General features: G+C 34.3%; 1 protein-coding gene across 1 annotated transcript; it reads left to right on the top strand.

Moving 5' to 3' along the window:
* Nucleotides 1-1,497: 1,497 nt before the first annotated feature.
* On the top strand, nucleotides 1,498-5,115 carry LOC142334813 (uncharacterized). Its single transcript, XM_075383138.1, has 3 exons — nucleotides 1,498-1,502; nucleotides 2,454-2,648; nucleotides 4,009-5,115. Exons 1-3 carry the CDS (start codon nucleotides 1,498-1,500, stop codon nucleotides 4,247-4,249), a joined length of 441 nt encoding a protein of 146 aa, XP_075239253.1. The 3' UTR covers nucleotides 4,250-5,115.
* The last annotated feature ends 16,784 nt before the right edge of the window (nucleotides 5,116-21,899 follow it).

Raw genomic sequence — 21,899 nt, 5'->3', positions numbered from 1 at the left:
CTTGCTGTGCTCTTGGTTTTTATAATTCAAAGAATTTGAATTGTATTGGGGCGCTGTCTTTTTTTAAGATCTGTTCACACATTTTCATGATTTTTGAAGTCAAATTGGAGTAGTCATTTTGGTCACACCGAAACAGGAAATGGAGCAAAAAGCGATTGGTTTTGCGGCGTGAAATTTTTTCGCTCTAATTTTCAAGTAGAGTGAGAAAACGGTGTTTGAATAGAAGTTCGCTTCGCTTTCTTGCTAGTTGTTTTTGTTCACATGCGGCAATATCACTTTGGTTTTTACTGTTTTTCAATTTTTTAGGTTGGATTTTTTTCTAAATGGTTTTCCCAATCCATTCATAGTTCATTCTGAGCCTAGATTTTTAGATTTTTGTTAGAATTAAATATACATTTCTCACTTGTTGTTTGTTCTCCCTAGCGGAACTTTGACATTGATTTTCTCTTTTTTGTGTTTTATCTGATTTTTTTAGAAATGGTTTTCGGAATTCACTCATAGTCCATTCTAGGTCTAATTTTTTGTTTAGTCAATGCAAATTTTTTGAATTGTACGTCAGGACTTGTCCTGCTATGTTTTTGGTTTCGTCGTCTGACGCTCTTTTTCGTTTTACATTTGTTCACACAGCAAAGCTGAAAAAGTCAAATTTTGTGAATTACTTCTTCCTCTCACTAACGGCGTTTGCGCGCGTGACGTCATTTCCATTCTCTCTCTCTCTAGCAAAGGTTTCAATTTCATTTGCGTGATTAGATTTTGATCATACGTGACTTACCTCACTCAATAAAATGACTTCTGCACTTTAAAAACTAAGTTTAATTTGAATTACTTTATGGTCAAGGGATTTCATATGTGCAGTAAAAGTGCCTAATAAACGCTTCTGTGGATTTTTAACCATCTTTATTGATTTGTCGCTGAACTTTTTTTACCTAGTTTTTTGAGCGGCGTCGATTTTTTTAAAATTAGATCTGTATCTGTTTCTATCTCTGTTATGCGGCACGCATGTCTACTCTTTTGCAGCTATTCCGGTAATCTGCTGGCTATGTCCTTTTTTTCAAAGGGGTTATTTTTCTGATTGGAGTTATTAATATTAATTTTGGTTACTTTGTATCATTTGATATTCGATTTTTGGATGAAAATTATTCTTGTGCGTTTTTCGCCAATAGTTGTTTCTGATTCACAACTAGCGCATACAGTTTTTGAGATTTTTGTAATCAGATTTGGCTGTTCTCTGGCTGTTCGCCGGAAGTCGGTTCCTGAGTCTTCCGGCTGTCTTTTAAAAATCTTTTCACACATTTTCAAGATTTTGTGCGATCAAATTGAAGTAATGATTTAGATCGCGCGCAGAATCAAGTTAGTTGTTTGAGTAGGTAATTAACGTTTCCCATAACATTTACCATATTTGTTTTCAAAAAATAACAAGTTTTGAGTGAATTTGTTGCACTTTTTCTTGCCATAGCATTCAATTTAGTTTATCAGTAGATCTATCATTGCAGGTTAATGAGGTTAGAATAGAATGATTATTTTTTGTTCATAGCTGATTTTGAAACAAATTGTGTTAAAAAAATGCAAGTTTTTGTTTTTTTTTGTTCATTTTGTTGTCTTATAACTTAGTCTAATCAGTGACAATGGTTATCGAGCTGATCGAATTGTTGAGATGAGCTTATAGCAGTGGTTTTTATTACTTCAAACTATTTTTCTACAAAATTTTATGCAGATTTCGTTTTTGCCCGTTTTTGTTGCTTTTTTGTGGCCTTCGTTTAGTCTCAGTTATAACTGTTCTCAATGGCGTTCTTATGATGTTTTTAAATTGAATTTTTTGAAATCAACTTCTGCTTATTGCTTCGTTGACATGAGTACAATTTGTTTTTTAATGTTTGAATTTCTGGATCTTGTCTTTTTTTTTTACCATTTTCACCTTACGGAACTACTAACGGTTCTTTTATGACTTCTGAGATTTTTAAATGCTTTGAGTAAGGAGTTTATTATTTATTTCTGTTTTGCTTCGACGCCACAGTTTTTTGTTTGGTGTTGTAAAGGTGATGATTTTTCCAGATATCTTTTTTCTCCCCCACAGTCTATTATTGATTTCCACAAATTTGTGTTGTGTACTCGTTTTTAATCTCTAAGGGCTAATGAACTCTTTTCACAACTTTTGAGCGGGTTTGTTGGTATATTTATATAAAATGTCACTTCCCGGATATTGGTTTCAAGATTTTTCGCATTGCTGATTATGTTGGTTTTCTCTTATTTAAGCACAGTTCGCTCATTCACAGTTTTAAGCAGCTGAGCTCATTGCTGGCATTTCACTGCTATAATGCAAATGAAAGCATAACATGCCTTGAAGTCCTATACCCCCTCCCCCAACTGAAGCTCGCTACTATAAGTTCGAGTCCCCGTGAATCGATCCAAAGTCATTCGTCCAAAATTAGTCGGATATGTTTACATGTTTACAGATCCGCTATATGTGTCCATGTATGTTTCAGTGGGGCGGAGAATAAACAGAGCTTCATTTGGGACAGACACTACCGCTGTCTCCTTGGCACTCTGCCCCACAATGACGTAGTTTCAGCTGTGGCTTTCAACCCTGTGGACCAAGAGATGGCAGTCACCTGTAGTGATGATCACACTGTCAAAGTCTGGAGATCCAGGTATGGTATATAACCAAATATAACCGAAAAGACCGGGTAATATTGAGAATAAGTTTTAAGAGAGCAAATAAGTACAACGAATACGTTCAGAAATCAAAAATTCACTAATATTTTATGAAAACGAGCGTATAATTCATAGAAAGCAATAGCTATGCCCTGGAACTATTAACTCGATTGATGTACGCATTCTTAGCTACAGATGAGACTTGTCTTAACTATCAAGAGATAAGACAACAAAGTGACAGTAAGAACTCGCAAAACTCGATAATTTTACTTGAAAACAATTAGTGTCAAACTCAAAAAAATCATTAGTTTTAAACTGAAGAAATCACACCGATCAAATTAATCTCTATTGGGAACCTATGAGACTTTATTTCCCCAATGCGATTAGATGATAAGACAAAACGTTTAATAAATGCGAAAAACCCAAAAGTTCTTGGGTTTTTTAAATACGAAAAACTTTTCGAAATCAAATAGTATCAAAGTCCTGAAAATCACTAGCTATCGGCTCAAATCATAAATTGGGTTCATTTATGTCTAATTAGTAATCAAAAAGGTCTGTAATTAACGATACTGAGTGATAAACATGGGTAATATTGAAAAAAAGGATTAAAATTCAAATACTCTCTAAACTTCTATGACTACAAAAAGATTAGTGAAATCAAGCAATTGCAAATAGGCGCAAATATGTCAATTTAATAGCACCCAAGATAAGAAACACTGAAACAGAAGTTCAGTGTTTCCCCTCAGAAAAACCGAAGTTCTCATTCCACTTTGAAGGTGGAGTGAAACACCCAAGTTTTCACTCCACTTTGAAGGTAGTTTGAATAAAATTACGCCTGACGTACTCGGTTTTTCGCTCCTTTTACTGCATCAGCGTGACTAAAATCGTCACTCTAATTTGACTTCTCATTGACGTGAAAAAGCCAAATAAGTGTGAACAGATCTTAAAAAAAAAGACATCATACCAATGCAATCAAAATACTATCGATTGTTATTAACGTGCTCAATCAAAGTTTCGAAAGCATGTTTGACTCTTAAGTACCCAAATATTTTTTAACGAAGAAAATGGTACAAGCGCGCTAAAATTTATAAAACGAATGATTTTATTCTGATGTGGAAGTTAGTAGCATCTTTCTCACATGTGAGTTGGTTTAAAGGTTTCTCATTTAAAATAACCTTTCTCTGTGTAGGTTACATCAGACATTCATGTTAAGCATAAACAGAAAATCGGGATTTTTCATGTGCGTGTAGGGGGTGGACTATAATGGGAAAGACCTGAAGTTTCTATGCCAGATATTACTTCGGAGCGTGAAACAATTACAAATTTTTATTTTTGGAATTTTTATGGCAATTTTAGAGCCCAAGTGAGAAGAATCAGACGATCTCAAGCTGAAATGAGAGGTGCTGAGAGAAATTTGTTTGACGACGAGCAGGCGAATTGTGTTGTTGCTCCTTCGATACTTCTCGGACAGAGTTCGAGCGAACAATCCACTTCGTGCTACGCTGGATGTTCCACTCATAATATACGGAAAACAGCTACCCTTGTGGGTCAGAAAACGATGACAGAGAGCTCAGAAAGCGATCTCGTTTCAGATTAAGATGAAGCAACAACGACGTTTGCATGTATGTTGTGAACTGCTCATATTTTAATTGTTTTGAATCGTTTGTTGTTTTAGCTTTTAGCAATTATTGGTAATTTGTGTTGATTAGAGTATGATGTAGCTTTTGGTTACCTTGTTTTTCTACTATTTTTTCGTTTTGTTTGAGTGGCTCTCCCGAAATCTTCACAATGGTTTTTCAGAGTTGTTTGACAAAAAAAACGATTAATCAAGTATTCAATTTTTTATCCAATTTAATAGTTTCAACACAATATATTATTATATAGTCCGGCGAAACAAACTAAATACACCTTGTGAAGGCATGCAAGATCTTGATAGTCTTGTCAAAATATGAAATATCTTATTTTAAACAGAAATTCATTTAATTTATTTTTTAAGTGATAAGTGATTTGAGAACCGCTATTGCTACACATTAACTGCTTTCTGTTCAAATTTCCAATTTTCATAAATACGAGGGACATTTGCATTTGCATCATATCCCCAAAGTTTGAGCTGTGTTGCAACCATTTAAAAGTGAATCGAGATTACTGCTTTTTTGTAGTGACTTGGAGACATGGCTAGTGAAGTGTCAAATAGAATATGTTTAACCAAATATTTGTCTTGGTTAGATTTGATCAATAATTCGATGGCTTTGAAACAAAAACGGTAATTGTTGTGATCTAATAGAAATGTTTAACTTCTCAACATAACAGCTTTGATTCAACCCAATTCAAATAGTCTGAAATTCTGCGGTGCTTCTAAGGGTACCAAAGGTCATTATACTCTTTGTTTAGTTTTAGGATATCTATTAACAACAAAGCATCATTGTTGATACAATACTTCAATTCACGTTTCTTCATTCCCAATCTTGTTTTCTTACCTGCTCAGCAATTCTGAACTGCATTTTTCTTTGTAATTTAGTTTCATGCCCAAGTGTTGTACTATAAATCGATGGGCATTATACAGTTCAAAAAATTTAAAACGTGCTTTTCACATGCGTGAAATTGTCACAGGTATGATATGTCTAACAAGGAGGCTCGTTAATGTGCGTTTGCGCATGATGTTCCGACCCGAGCTCATCTACATTTTGACTTAATTGTCAACCAAATGAAGAGATAACAAAAATAGATGTTTGAGTTTTAAAAAATTGTTGCAAAACCTAACTATTAATTGAATTACATAATGCCATGTCTCATTACAGCGCTCAAGAGATCTGCCACCGAAAAGACTGCGAAAAAACCAACAAAATAAGCATAAACAAAAATTTCACGGCAGAAATCCAATATCTAAATTTAAAAACCTAATAGCAACGTCAAAATGGAATCAGATAAAACATTAACTACACAAATTTAGTTTTTCCTAACTATAAAGCAGATGGATGTTTTCCTTAATGAGACTAGGTTAGAATTCGACAAAGAGATGAGACTAAAATGAGGTTAAAATCAAAAATCAATTAACATTTTTTAAACCAAATAATTTCAAAAGTCTAAAAAATTATTAGCTTATAACAAAATAATTCTTGATAAATTTCCTAAAAAGTTGATAAGAAACCAATGGGACCTGTCTTTGGTTAGACTAAGCCATAGGAACGGACTAAACAAGCAGAAAATCTCAAAAAATTACGAACAATTTGCTAAAACACAAATTATTGAAGTCATTAAAATCATTAGCTATTATCTGAACATTGTATTTTTATTTTAGTTTTTAATAATACTATTTTTAATAAAATTATACTGAAAGAATAAATAAGTTCATTTGGGTCACATTTAAAAATCATTGGGATCTGTGATTACCCGAATGTGCTAAAAGAGAAAAAAACACAAATATACCACTTTCAAAACTTTTATGAAAAAGCACATTGTCCAAAAAATAAAACATCAGTTACGACAATTTATCAGTAGACATGTTAATTTTTGAAATACAAGGAATTGGATGGGACCTCTCAATGATGAGATAAAGTAACAAGTTGACAAAAAGGACAACCAAAACTGAAAAGTTTGAAAAAAAAATTGAAAATATATAATAAACTTAATGACTATTCGCTATAGACTGACTGCTTCGGGTAACATCATTCATTTAATCGGCAATTACAAGTTTACGAGGCCGGTCAGCATTTTACGGCTACCTAAATAATAAAAAAGTCAAAAACAGTAAATTCAAAAAAATAAAGTGCGAAAAGTGTCAGAGTCCTTAGAGAATGAACTTTTCTGTAAATACTTTCTATTTTCATTTCATTTTTTAACAGCAATGGGATTGTTTTTATTGTTACAAAATGACTTGAAAAACATCAAATTCAATTAAATATTTTAAAACCATGATGTTTTTAAGAAAACAACTGGTATCAAAGCCATTAAATTCAATAGCTTTCAATGGAATTAAATAAACACGATGGGCTCTTCCTCGTTGGGAAGGCAATGATTTTTTTCATTCGTATGTCATCGAATTTTCATCACAATAGGTCGTATGGCAATGAAAATACATTAAAACCACGATATTTTTGAGAATACTCATGGTATCAGCGTCGTAAAATTCAATAGCTTTGAACGAAAGCGATTAACGTTGATGTGACGACAAGGATGTTTATCATTCAATAGTTATCAATAGGATATTCACGAAAGTAGGTTTAAGATGGATTAATGTTCAAAAAGTACTTGTCAAAAAGATATTTTTAAAGACTTAACAACCATTAAATTCAATAGCTTTCAACGGAAGTCAATAAATACGCCCAATTATACCACAATGTGAGTACAAGGATGTTTTGAATGCATAGGTAATAAATAAGACTTCACAATATGGCTTATGATTGTGAAAAAAACCGATACAGGCAAAAACCAAAAATTCAGTGGAAAAGTGCGAGAAAGTGTAGAAACCATGTAAACCAAAAGCTTTTCCCTAAAAACTTTTTCTACGATCCATGGAACGTCTACTCTACGCCAATGGGAACTATCAATATAAGGATGATGTGAGATTCCAAAAGGAACTATAATTACGAAAAAAATATACAAAAATTGAAAAAAAAATTGATGAAAACTCATGCATCGAATTCAAAAATCAATAGTTAGAAGATAAAACTGCTTTCAAGATAAATTTTTGTTGAAATAGAAAGAAAAGGAGTTCTGTCATTACTGAGAATGGCTTACATTTCTCGAAAATAGGTTTAAGATTGATTAATGTTCAAAAAAAAACTTTTCAAAAAACTTTTTAAATACTTAACAGCTTTTAAACTCAATAGCTTTTAACGGAAGTCAATAAATACGCTCAGTTAAGACTCGATGTGTGGAAAAGGATATTCATCATGCATAAGTAATCAATAAGACTTCACAATAAGCCTTATGACTATGAAAAAACAGAGACAGGTAAAAACCAAAAATTCTAGAGAGTGCGAGAAGAAAATGATTAAGCCATCTAAAACTTAAGTTTTTTCTCTGAAAACTTTATCTATGATCCATTGAACGTCTTGGCTAAAACAATAGGAGCCATCAAATTAAGATAACATGATAAGATTTCAAAAGGAACCAAAAATTGAAATCTTATGCATTGAACTCATGTAACCAATTATTAGAAGATAAACCCGCTAACGAGAATAATTTTAGTTGCAGTAGGAAAGAGGGGGTTCCTGTCATTTTTGAGAATGACTTACAGTTCACTTAAGTACAAGTTTATAGTTAATTAATATTAAAAAAAATTCAAAAATTTGTTTTCAAAACTTAACAGCCATTAGCTGTCCACTCTGAGCAGTAGATAGGCGCACTTAATGCTCATTTTGAAACTTCTTGCACTTTTGGTCAACGGGTTTTTGCCATAAGATTCCATAAATTTACTAAAATCAAAATTTCATTTAAAATTACGAAAACTGAGATACGAATCTAAAAAAATATGAGCGATTCCTTGGAAACGAATTTTGTGTTCATTGGGCTTCATTTGATTGTTTTTCATTAAGGGAACATGGATATGAAAAGTGACTATTCTCTAGCTGACTTGAAAAAACAAAAAGAATTCTATTTGAGAGCTTAAAAAAAGCTCTCAAATAGAATTCGAATTTTTTAATAGTTACTTTCCTTATGAGACCAGAACCAGTCTTTTTTATCGCCTACGTCTATTATGAACACAAAACCGATGTATTTTGTGGCGTGAAAGGTCATTTTGATTTAAAGTTTTCATAGAAAAAAATGTTAATTCAGCAAAAATTACCTTTAAAGTGAACAAAAGTGAACCGAATATCCAGTGTTCTCATGAAATTTTAAACTTCAATAACGCCTCGAAAAAAAAACGAAATTCAAAAAATGTCTTTAATTCCGAATTCTACGCTGGATGAGCTTTTTAATGATATCACTCACATTTCTCCACGATGAATATATCGATCGGACAAAAAAAACCCATTTGAGTATATAGTTCCTCCCCCCACAAGTGGGGTCGGAACAAAATCGATAAAGTATAACAACAAAAATGTAATAATTATGCTTAAAATGAAAGACTTGCAGGATAAGTAACTTGCTTGTCCAGATGACATGTCAAGATTTTATCAGAAAACATATATTTAAATGCTCTCAATTAAAGTTTGTAGCTATTGCTTCGGCCATGGGCTTTTTTTAATGGTCATTCTTTTTGTCAAAGCGAGCGGCTTTTGAGAAGCTCTTTTTAAGTTTTAACGCTTAACTTTGTTCGCCCAAAGCGACTGTTCTCCGAAATATTAACCAGTAATTGTACACTCGGAAGCATTTTTGATCATCTGAGTCAAATATTAGAGTTTAACGTGCATTTTTGGGATATATCTGCTATTTTACAGTCTTAGACGCTTTTTCTACATTTTTACATACTTCTTTAATTTTAGCTTTTTTCTGTGGCAATTTTTAATTGCTCTGTTTTGAAGGTTATTGTCGGAACGATTGTTGGGGTGCAGCTCTCTGCTGAATCGTTTGTCAAAATTTTTAATAGATTTTCATTTCTTAGTTTCTTTTCCGTTTTTCACTTTTTGTAACTTTTGTATTGTTTTGCCTGTGTTTTCATGATTTTTTGAAAACAAGATGTAACTGTACTGTACACTCTATTGTGAACCGTTGTTTTGGGGTATCAACAGTTGAAGACTATTTAGGAAACTATAGCCAGATTTTGATTTCCTCGTGTTTTTTTTCGATTCGAAGAGGAGTATTTTCTACAGAATTTGTTACCCGAAGCAATTTCGATCATGACTTGAGCTTTGACTTTTGTTTTTAACATGGACTTATGTTGATGAACGTTGACTTTCTACCTCGACCTAGGAAATTGTTTCCGGTGTTCAACCGGCCATATTTTTCTTTGTCTTTTTGTCTCAAAATAATTAGTGTAATTAAATAACTAGCTTCTGGAAGAAGTTGCTGGAGTCCTAATTGATTTTTTGCTTTAACACGATACAGGAGTATTATGGCTCTGTCTGAGATTTGTTCGCACATTTTGATTTTGTGAAGATTGGAGAGCATTCTGATCAACTGAAACAGGAAATGAAGCAAAAATGCGCGTATTTTTGTAATTTTTTTCTAAATGGATTTCCAGATCCATTCCTAGTCAAGTTGATGGCTATCGTTTTGTTTGGTCATTAAAAGTTAATAATTGAATTTGGGAGTTCAGGACTTGTTTTGCTATGTTTTTTGTTTCGTTGCGAATTCTATGAGCGTGCACTTTCTCATAACTGACGGTTCATTTGGAATAAAATTTGTGTCGGTTTTAAAAGCTTCTGTAACATGAAATAATTTAGTTATCTGTACGTAAAGACTTGAGGAATTAAGAGGCAATACCTAAAATGGGCATAGTTTTCAAGAAGTAACACTTCTGGATTATTTGCAGTACTTTAAACCCTGAGACTTCTGTTTAGTTCTTTAAGTGTTTGTTATGTAGAACAGAGTTATGAGCTATGGCTGCTAAAAAATTTTTTGATGGGCTATTGAAAATAGAAACACACATGATGTAAAATACTAAAATTACTAAAATCGGAATATTCACTTGTCTGTCTTGAAAGTCATTCAACAACTGTGAAGTAATCCTATTGTTAATTTAAAGAATTATATTTTCAATTAGTTAATTGAAGCTCTCCGAGTCATAGACGAAGAATGCTGAGGCGTAAATTTGAAAAAAAAATAAGATAAATTTGCCAGATTCCTCATTAATTAACGATTTTCTTGTTTTGACATCTGCAACCCCAGCTCTGATACGAAAATACATTGATGAAACTGCGAACTTGAGTTAGCTGCGAAATATGATGAGATTGTTGGTAAAATTACCTTGCACCTTACACTATTTTTCGAGAAATCTAGATTGAGAAAGTGATTTTTTATAACAGCTACAAAGATGATGCGGTTTTTGATCTTCTTTCTGTTTTTATGATTCAAAGGGGTAAATTGTAACAATACCAAATGTTACGAACTGAAAGTGACCATTGGTTTTTCTTTTTGTTTTTATGAACCTAAGGTGCGTGTTGTTTTTCTGTTGATTTACATTTATGTTCTTGCATTTGTTCTAAGATAAATCTGAATTTCATATGTTTTTGATTGTTTGAATGGTTCAAAGTTGTTTATCATGAAGCTTCGGTTTGCTTCTGGAATCTCCAGGCTATGTTTACTTGAGAACATTAGATCGGCCGAACTTAATATCAGTTGACCAAGGAGCTATACTGAGGCTGTGTTTTTTATGACTAACATGTAATTCAAGCTCGAGGTTGTTTTTCTCCGTTCATATCCACTGAAATATTTTGTCACGGTTTGAACTTTGAATTCTTTTTTTTTCGAAAGCTGACTTGTTGTATGATGGTCATTATCGTTAAGAGAATGCTAGGTTTGTTTCGATGTACATTTGTTAGTAATTGTAAGAATCCTTGCATGGAGTTTTTTTACCCTGCTTGACCCCTGGCCACTTTCCCTTCACCGCCTACTTTTGCCTTGAACCTTAGACGAGCCTCTCTCCAACTTCATCAGCAATACCTATCTGTTCTTTCGCCCCGCTGTCTCTCCCTGTCCATCTCAAACTGCATCTCTCCCCACACCTACCAGTACTCCTCCAACTACACAAACGAAAATGAACATGGTCGAAAGTTTTCTGCATTTTTTTACAATCAAAAGAATTTAGATCGTATTGGTGATGTAACTTTTTTCTAAGATATGTTCACACAGTTTTTTCCATGACTTTGAGCTTTCAAAATAGAATAAACATGTAAAGGGCTGCATGCATCGAGTTTCATTAGTGGCCCTCAGCTGACTTTTCTAATATTTCAAGTGCTTATATTGCTATTTCTGGGAAGTTCTGAATTCGAGGTGAAAAGGTCTTTAAAATTTTGCAGAGCAAAATTTTGCAGTTTTTAATTTCTCCCCAACGAGATGCAATTATTGTAAAGGTGTGTCTTTTTAAATCTCAAAGGGGAGTATTGATATTCTACAGGTCTTTTTAGCTGAAGTCATTACTTTAACTATTGATTTTCGTTTTAGAAGGTTGAATTCTGTTTTCGAACATTGGACTATAACTGTAGCTTCGTTTGTAATGTATAGTAATTAGGAACTGCTGCTAATATTCAAGGTGAAAAGGTTATTATGAGTTTTTTTAATCTCATATATTTTCAAACCCCTCTGCCGTTCCCCTCCAGTCGCCTACTTACCCCCCCCCCCCCCACCCCCATCGCCCAACAACCTATCTATCCCCTACAACTATACCTACCCTACCCCCTCCGACTCCCACAGTTACCTCCTAACCCCCCCCCCCCCCCGACTATCTACCCCCAACGAACCCAACTACGCATACCTAGCTGCCCACACCTACCCATTGGAAACTGGAATACATTGATGAAACTGCGAACTTGAGTTAGCTGCGAAATATGATGAGATTGTTGGTAAAACGACCTTGCACCTTACACTATTTTTCGAGAAACCTAGATTGAGAAAGTTTGATTTTTTTATAACAGCTACAAAGATGATGCGGTTTTGATCTTCTTTCTGTTTTTATGATTCAAAGGGGTAATTTGTAACAATACCAAATGTTACGAACTGAAAGTGACCATTGGTTTTCTTTTTGTTTTTAAGAACCTAAGGTGCGTGTTGTTTTTCGGTTGATTTACATATATGTTCTTGCATTAGTTCTAAGATAAATCTGAATTTCATATGTTTTTGATTGTTTGAATGGTTCAAAGTTGTTTATCATGAAGCTTCGGTTTGCTTCTGGAATCTCCAGGCTATGTTTACTTGAGAACATTAGATCGGCCGAACTTAATATCAGTTGACCAAGGAGCTATACTGAGGCTGTGTTTTTTATGACTAACATGTAATTGAAGCTCGAGGTTGTTTTTCTCCGTTCATATCCACTGAAATATTTTGTCACGGTTTGAACTTTGAATTCTTTTTTTTTCGAAAGCTGACTTGTTGTATGATGGTCATTATCGTTAAGAGAATGCTAGGTTTGTTTCGATGTACATTTGTTAGTAATTGTAAGAATCCTCGCATGGAGTTTTTTTTACCCTGCTTGACCCCTGGCCACTTTCCCTTCACCGCCTACTTTTGCCTTGAACCTTAGACGAGCCTCTCTCCAACTTCATCAGCAATATCTATCTGTTCTTTCGCCCCGCTGTCTCTCCCTGTCCATCTCAAACTGCATCTCTCCCCACACCTACCAGTACTCCTCCAACTACACAAACGAAAATGAACATGGTCGAAAGTTTTATGCATTTTTTTTACAATCAAAAGAATTTAGATCGTATTGGTGACGTAACTTTTTTCTAAGATATGTTCACACAGTTTTTTCCATGACTTTGAGCTTTCAAAATAGAATAAACATGTAAAGGGCTGCATGCATCGAGTTTCATTAGTGGCCCTCAGCTGACTTTTCTAATATTTCAAGTGCTTATATTGCTATTTCTGGGAAGTTCTGAATTCGAGGTGAAAAGGTCTTTAAAATTTTGCAGAGCAAAATTTTGCAGTTTTTAATTGCTCCCCAACGAGATGCAATTATTGTAAAGGTGTGTCTTTTTAAATCTCAAAGGGGAGTATTGATATTCTACAGGTTTTTTTAGCTGAAGTCATTACTTTAACTATTGACTTTCGTTTTTGAAGGTTGAATTCTGTTTTCGAACATTGGACTATAACTGTAGCTTAGTTTGTAATGTATAGTAATTAGGAACTGCTGGTAATATTCAAGGTGAAAAGGTTATTATGAGTATTTTTAATCTCATATATTTTCAAACCCCTCTGCCGTTCCCCTCCAGTCGCCTACTTACCCCCCCCCCCCCCACCCCCATCGCCCCACAACCTATCTACCCCCTACAACTATACCTACCCTACACCCTCCGACTCCCACAGTTACCTCCTAACCCCCCCCCGACTATCTACCCCCAACGAACCCAACTACGCCTACCTAGCTGCCCACACCTACCCATTGGGCACGTATGCCTCCGCCTACCTGCCCCTTCACCTGCCTCCTCCAACCTACGCCCCCACCTAACCACATTTCTAACCAAAATTGGTTGGTGCTTGTTATACATTGCTGTTTTAATTTCTGTTTCGATATTTTGTAAATAGGTTGATTGAAGAGTTTTAATTGCACGACTCTTCGAGTCGTTTTCGGTATTCTACCGGCTATGTTTTGATGCAGATTTTTCGCTTGACTGTTTTTGAGCTTTTCGTCTTGAATAATCTGACGCATTTCTTCATTTTTTTTGTGATTTCAATTGCTCTGACTCCGAAATGAAATTTGTTATTCAAACAAAACCGATTGTTGGAGAGACGATGACAAGGCACTATAGCCGAGTGGTGAATGCCTGTGTCGAGGTGAGGAAATCGGACTCAGGAGGTTGGGGCTCGAATTCGACCTTCGTCTGATGTTTTTGCGCCCCTAAAGAAAAATTCATCTAGGCTACAGCCCCTGTATTAAATTGCCCCGCTTATCATTCGAGAGAAATTTTTAGACGTTTATAGGTTTGCATTTTAGTTTTTGCCGGTAAATTGACGTTGGTCAGAGTTTATAATTTTTTGAGCATTTGGTAGATTTTATCTGCAGAAGTTTGGTTTTGAGCAGCACATAATCTTCAAGAACTTGCTTTCCCCTTTTTCCAAACTTGTTTTCGTCGCTTTTGCCTATATTTGTCCCTTTCATCTGCAGCAGCTTTTTGCTAGCCTGCAAATTGGTTGGTCTATATGTTTTTTTTTCAAGACAGTTGATCGGGGAGACAAGTGTGATGAAATTAGACAAAGTTGCAATGATTTTTCCAATGTTTCTGGTTTACGATTTCTTTATATTGCTCAAGGTGTCAATGAAACGGTTCTAAAGCGTGGGCCTTCATTCATGGTTAGAATTAGGAATTTACAGTTTTAGTTTTGAAGACATTGGCACCATAACCTTAGCGAATCTATTACGTTATTGTGCTAATATATAGGTTTTTAAGAATTATTTGTCATTTTGCCTGCTTCCGCTTGCATCTTATATATCAAGCGAGCGCCTTCTTAGATGAGAAGTTTTCTGTGCTTCCTTTTTTGAAGCATTATGAACAAAAACATTTTTATTCAATATGCTGATCCTATAAGTAAATACACTTCAAATGCTAATATCTTTCTTCTAATTTTGTGAAACTTTGCCGCTTTGCCTCGTAGACTTTAATTGGTCAGCAGGTCAGATTGAGACGTATTTAGTTTTCAATGCAATTTTTTGATATAATTTTAGGGCTTTTCCTGCAATATTTAGGTATTACTGTTAGAGCTTTTTCCTTAATTATTATTTGACTCCTCGAGTTTTTCGCGCTTTTGCGTGATCTAAGCTGCTCTTATTTATAACTTTGCAGACGAGGGTTCTAATGGTTACAAGCGATTGTTCGAACCCCCACCCCCCCGCACACGTGGGAATACAAAATCTTCAAATTTGGGCCTAATAAGTTTTATGCTTGTTACTGATGGTACCCCCCTCTGATTTAAACTGCTCCCAGGCATTCGTTCGACAGCAATTCTTTTAACTTCCGTTGGTATGTATGTGCTCGTTGAAATGTTAATTTTGCTCCAAATGATTGGCTGGTACAAATAGAGAACTACATTATCGGCTTTGTTAATAATTGCTGCACTGCGTCGCACCTCTCAATTCGTAAACGACTCAATTAGTGGAAGTTGAATTAGTTTGCTAACTATTAATTAGGCTACTGCTTTTCAACATGTGCATTGAAACAAGGGTGACAGACTTCGGGAAACCATTAATAACCAATTCGAGAAAACATAAGTGATTGACGTACAAGTGTATGTATTTGGTTCGTTATTAAAAGCCACCTTGTTCTTCGCAGCCGGTTACCATAGCGCTCTTATTTTTTTGCAATTCGAAGAATTTGAATTGTATTGAAGCGCTGTGGCTTTGAAAAATTGAGTGGTTTCGCCGCGTGACATTTTTCACATGCGGCAATCTGACATTAATATTTACAGCAATTCGATTTTTTGATCAGTTTGTTTTTCTAGGTCTAGTTCTTTGAAATTTCTTTGAGAAGTCAATGAAAATTCTTCGACTTGTCGTGCTATGTTTTTGATTTGCTATTTTTTTACTACATTTTGCTGAATTTTTTTGAAATTCTGAAGGCTCTCAATATTTTGAAAGTGCTTTTAAACAATTGCTCAGTACAGCAATCTAAAAGGGACGAAATCAGAAGAAGAACCAAGATGAACCCATAAAGCCCAGTTTCTGATGTCCCGTGATTGAATTTTGTCCCTATTTGTCTTAATTGCCAGGTCAAATGTTTGTTTAATGGTGTTGATACCAATGCCTGTATCATCTCATTAAGAAACAGGAGTATTTATGTATAACATTACTAAAATCCAATCAATATAGCACGCGATTTTTAGACATTTTTTGTGCAATCAGTTTTTATTCGGCTCTTTCAGTTCCAAAGTTGGTTATGGGAATCAATGGCGGCTACTTTTCGGCAAGCTGTGGGGCATGTCTTCTTTCCCTGTTATATTAATTGCACTGTGTTAATGGACGCTATGGCTGATAATGTTTTAGCCCTACTACGTATATGTGCTATTGTAGTTCTGAACAGACTTAAGCAATTACAGTTCAGAGCTTGTCACTGAAGCTGATCGATATCCAGAACTATTTCAAACTCCATTTTTGATGTCTCTGAAAGCATATCAAGATAAACTGTTGGATAATTGAGTTAAATATGATGTCTAAAAACTTATTAAATATAATCTGCTGCTTTTAGGAATTACTTCTCCGTGCTTGAAATGGTCATGCAATTCGTTTGCAGGGTCAGTAGATTGACAAAAATTGAGCTTTTGTCGTTCGCTACCTTTTTGGTGGTTGATAATTGTTTTTATTGGCATTGGGGCATTCAATGATTGAGCAGTCATTGACTGATGACTATTGCAAGCTCTTTCCCCGATAATTGTTTTTTCGGAGTCGCATCTTTTGATCAAATTTTATCAGATATTTCCTCTTATTGTTTCAATGTAATTTGTGAACTAATTAATAGGCTCATTTCATTTAGTGGTTGGCTGAGGACTTCGGGAATGTCTACTTCGAGTGGATTCCAAAGTCTTCTGGATATGTTTTCATTTTGAGATCTGCATACTTTTTTGGCTTTTTCTCATCATTGAGAAGTCAAATTAGAATGGTCACTTTAATCACGCTGGAGTAGTGAACGGAGCTGAAAAACAAGTGGGTTCGAAGTGTGATTTTTTAAATTACGTCTGAAGTGGAGTGACAAATTGATATTTGAACAAGTTTTTGGTTTTGGAAAGCAAATTGTGTTTTCACTAGCGGCAGTTTGATTTCTGTTTTCAGTTTTTCTTTTCTGTGCTTTTAGTATGATACATATGTGTTCTAGCTGCGACTATCTGCAATTGCTTGAATTCATCAACGCGCAGCTATTGCTGCTAATTGTGACACTATTTGTTGTCATACAATATTAGTGATTTTTGGTTTTTGTCCCTTTTTCTTATTTTTTTCTTATATCTTATCTCTTAATATCATAAGTTGCTATTAGGGATAATACTAATCAATTTGCTTGTTTTTGTTTAAAGCGAATGCTTACTATGACTTTGACACTAATTCTTTTGAAGAATAATCGATTTTGGCGAGTTTTTATTGTTCAAATTGTTGTCCTATCTCTAAGTCTCATTAATAGCAGCTTCCATCTGAAGTTAAGTACGCTTTAATTAATCGAATTATTTGTTTCTGTTCATAGCTAAGGTTCTCTTGGCTTATACGCGTTTTTAATAAGACTTTTCTGACTTTTCCACTGTGTTTTCAGAAAGTATTTGCGATTTATTGAGTTTTTGCAAAAGTTAATCAAATTATTGGGTTTCTTTCATTGCAGTTCCTAATTATGATTTTGACTCTTCCTTTTCGAAAATTACAAGTTGATTTTTTACTTTTGCTTGTTTTCGTTGATTTTCTTGTTGTCTGATTGCTTAGTTTAAAAATAACGGTTTTTGTGCCTTCTGTTGAGGTATAAAGATGTGTAGAGTCAATGTTTCCATAGTGTTGCTAAATGTACTGATATTTAAAACACTTTGAGTAAGTCTCTTTTTCTTTTTTTTCCTGTATACGGGGGGTTGCGGCCTCTGTTGACTGCCTTAGTTAGTTGAATCTGTAAAAATGTTATTTGTCAGTTCATGGAGTCTTTCAATTCAGGAGTTGTCCTGCTATGGTTATTTTTTCTTAAAATGTTTTCACAAATCTTTCCATGACTTTGATCTTTCAAAACGGGATAAACAGGTAACGTCCGATGGGCAATGACTTTTATTAAAAGCCCCAAGCTGGCTTTAGTAGACCTTCAAATGCTTATGGTGCCCCAGCTGCGAGGACAGTTTTAGTTCAAGGTTTAAAGGTCATTTTAAGGAGTTTTTGACCCAAATGAAAGTTTCGCACGTATTTGCGTCATTTTTTCAGCTTTTTGTTTGACCAGAATTAAAATGACGTCTGTCAAAATTGGTAGACGTATTTTCAAAGAAATAAATGCTTTCATGGGCTTTCACTGAGCTATCTGTTTTAGTACTGGAAACAAGCACCCAAAATGATACTAATTTCTGCATTTTTTTCAAGTTTCCCTTTTTTCGAGCCTCAGGGGCCAGGGAATCTCCTCTAGGTTTTATTAGTTAAATTGATACAAAGTTTCTAGTGACATTGGGATGGCTTTCAACCTTTTATTATAGCGAACAAAACTTTTTTCTAAAATTTGCTATTTTAATTTTTCTGAAAATTATCAGTTATTTTGTTAATCGATCTTTACGTGCTAGTGAAATTTTTTAGCCTTTAAATTGGTTTCATAGATTGTTTTTGGAGACAACGAATTGATTCTGAACATATTAATATCCGGAATTTTTTAAATAAAATTGTCATTTTTTCAAAAATTTTCAGGGGCCAGTAAAACTTAAGGCTTGAAAATGGGTTACTTGATAGCTTTCGGTTTAAGGTTAGCATTAGTTTGAGGTTGAAAGAACTTTTTCGTGTAATAAAGGTCCCTAATAAAAATTCAATCTCTATTATACGGCACGCAAGTCTAATTCGCAGCTATTCCGACAATCTACCGGCTATAATAAAAGATTTTTTTTTTCAACGGCGACTTTTTAATATTGCTTACAATTTTACATGTTTTTTGACAATTTTTTTTCAATCTTGAGTACACTGAAACTTTGCTAGCGTATCAGAATAGTTTGCGGCATATTTTCTAGTGGATATGAAATGGTTTTCACGATGTTAATATCACTAATTTTAATGTCTTAATAAAATTTGCAATTGTTTGAACATTATTGTCACCTTTCGAGTTTTTCGGTCTTCGGGGAAGAGGGCTGTGAGACTGCTTTAGATCTTGAAGATCGGTTACTGGATAGTTTATTGTAGCAAGAAAATGGTTTTGAGAAATAGTTTTAGCGATTATTTAGAAATTATGGTTATTATTTCGAGTTTTTTTTTAATCTTTTAGTTACAGTAAATTTTTTAAGGGCTTGATAATAGTTCACATCATATTTTTTAGCGACAAAAGTTTATTTTTTTATATAACAAAAAGTTTTTCATCACTATTTTTAGCGTTGTTTAGATGAAATTGTTGAATTATACAATTTCGCAATTATTTTCGTTTAAGTTTTGGCAGTTTGTGCCAGTTTCAAATTTACTGAACTCAAGTTTCCAAAATAGTTTTTAGCTTGGTGCTGCGTTTATGGTTAAATTTTTAACATAACGGTTTCGAAGATGTTAACACCACAAGCTCTAGCAAAACTTCTCTAAATTTTTCTCTTATTTTAATTACTGTAGTTTTCCCTGCCTCTGCATGCACTTAGATATCGAGTTTTCTTCTTGGCCAATTATTTATTGTCTTTTTTAAGCCTTGGTGGTATTCAAGTTTTTTATCCTAGAAGTTTACACTCTTGATTGCTTTTCCTATAAATTTATAAAACTATGTCTTGTTGGGTGGCATTAGTAAATTTCTCTGCTGTTCAGGTGCAACAGTTTTTAGTCTTTTTTAATGTTTTTGGATTGTGTTTCAGGACTTTTCTTGCTTTGTTATTTAGTTCGCTTTATCATTTTTCCATTTTACATAAGTCGTCTCTTTCACGTTTGACTTCTGATTTACCTCACTCTCTGTTTCAAGTGAATGGAGTTAAGAAATAATTCAACTCATTTACGTGAGTAAACTCTACGGAACTTTGATATCTACTAAGTTTTCTAAGTAACGAAAAGGGGCTATTATTTGCTCCGCAGTTTCACTAGACTAAATTGAGCCTCTAAACTGGAGCATTATACAGGCAATGCTAGAACCAATTAGCAGCATACCCCAAGGAACTTGATAACTTAATGCACTGTTTTCAAGCATTAGGACTCAGTGCCCGGGCTCTATGTTTACCCATTTTTATTCAACTTACCCGTTTTGACTACGATCAATGTCAAAAGGGGTGAGTTGAATAAAAATGGGTAAACATAAAGCCCGGGCACTAAGTCCTAATGCTTGAAAACAGTGCATTAGGTTATCAAGTTCCTTGGGGTATGCTGCTAATTGGTTATAGTATTGTCCGTATAATCCTCCAGTTTAGAGGCTCAATTTAGTCTAGTTTAACTGCGGAGCAAATAAGAACCCTTTTCGTTACTTAGAAAAATATTTTTACATAAAGAACTTAGAAGTTATCAAAGTTCCGTAGAGTTTACTGCTAATTAGTTTTATTATCACAATTATAGTTCTCCGATTTAGAGGCTCAATTCACCATGTGTATCGAATCTATTGAAATGGAAGACCTTGCAATAAAATTTAGGCTGTAGTCAATTTTTTTTCAATTTTTTTCCAATTGTTTCAATCCCAACGTTGAGCAGATGGGTTAACAGTGGCCATTGTTGCAATTTGCCGGTTTTGTTCTAAATTGATGAAGCTAATTTTGAAATAGCGCACTTAAAATTGATTAAGCTGAAAGATTTTCCATTTCCTTATTTATTGAGACATTGGCGCTTTAACTTGTTTGTTCTGTTAACTTTTAATCCATGTTGGTGCATGGTTCCCAAAATTTTTGGCAGATTTGGGAACTTTAAAACTTGTTGTCATGCTCGCATGTTGTTACAAAGATGGTTTTGTGATTCATTAATATGAACAGAGCACCTTTCGCTAGATTTTCTAAACTCTTAACTTAAATGGGTTTTAGTTTTAGTAGAAAGTGTTTTTGATTATCAGTGTAGGTTGTTGATCAACAGCTATAATTATAATCTACGCGTCGTTCGCTAAATTTGTATCCTAATCTTACGTGCGAGTTCTGCTAAATGATTATGTTGATGCTGGTACAGAGAGTTCAGAAATTGAACTCGATGTGTTGTTCGTAGGAGAATTTAAGAAACAAGGTTTTTTCCAGACTTTTTACACGTTTTTGATTTAGCATTTTATTTTAGTTTTTTTATTTCCTCCTTTTTTCTTCTTTCCTTCTTTTCCCTTTTATTTCTTCCGCCTTTTTATGTCCCCATTTTTCTTGCCCCCTTCATCCAATTAAACCAGCCTTGCTTTTTCTAGTTACTACTAAAGCCTGCCGCTCTCTGGTCAGTTTGAACAATATCTCTTTGTTTTTGCGTTGTATTTAATTTGTTTTTTTTGGTGTCTTGCTATTAGGTTTTTCAAAATTGTACATTAGGATCGTCGCTGGTGTATGGCTTGTTTGTTGAAAACGCAATTACTATATCTTGCCCAGGAGGCTGCATCTCAACACTGCAGCGATCGCGTAATTGAAAATATGAAATCATTTGGTGTAAGAAATGTAGTTGTCATGGCTGGTACAAACAACCTGTTCGATAAACGTACTAAACCACTGATGGGACCTATTGACACTTCAGATGAGATGTATTGTCTTATTGAAAAACTCAAGTTCTATAATTTCAAAGTAACGATTATGACGCTAATTAACCGAAAAGACAAATGGAAAATCATTAAGAAAGTAAATGAGTGCTACCGGGATGTTGCTCGCTATCATCGGACTCCTTTCATTGAACATAAAAGGTTTCGATATCGGCATATATTGTCGGATGGAGTGCATCCAAATCAGCGAGATATTCGGGAACTGTCGTCTAATTTTCGGTATGCTTTCAAGCAGATTAAACGGTGGCATTTTTAAACAAGCATGGTTTTATCAGATTTTAATTTCAGTAGCTGCAGAAGTTTGACGTTCGATTGAATGCTCGGTTAGAGCAGAATACTTAGTTT

Source organism: Convolutriloba macropyga, chromosome 2, assembly GCF_964194025.1.
Source record: "Convolutriloba macropyga chromosome 2, txConMacr16.3, whole genome shotgun sequence".
NCBI classification, from domain to species: Eukaryota; Metazoa; Xenacoelomorpha; order Acoela; family Convolutidae; genus Convolutriloba; species Convolutriloba macropyga.
This window is presented reverse-complemented; position numbering and strand designations above follow the sequence as displayed.

Coding starts and splice junctions, on each gene's coding strand:
- LOC142334813 (XM_075383138.1), top strand. Junction 2,649..4,008: donor GTCAAAGTCTGGAGATCCAG/GTATGGTATATA, acceptor TGGCAATTTTAG/AGCCCAAGTGAGAAGAATCA.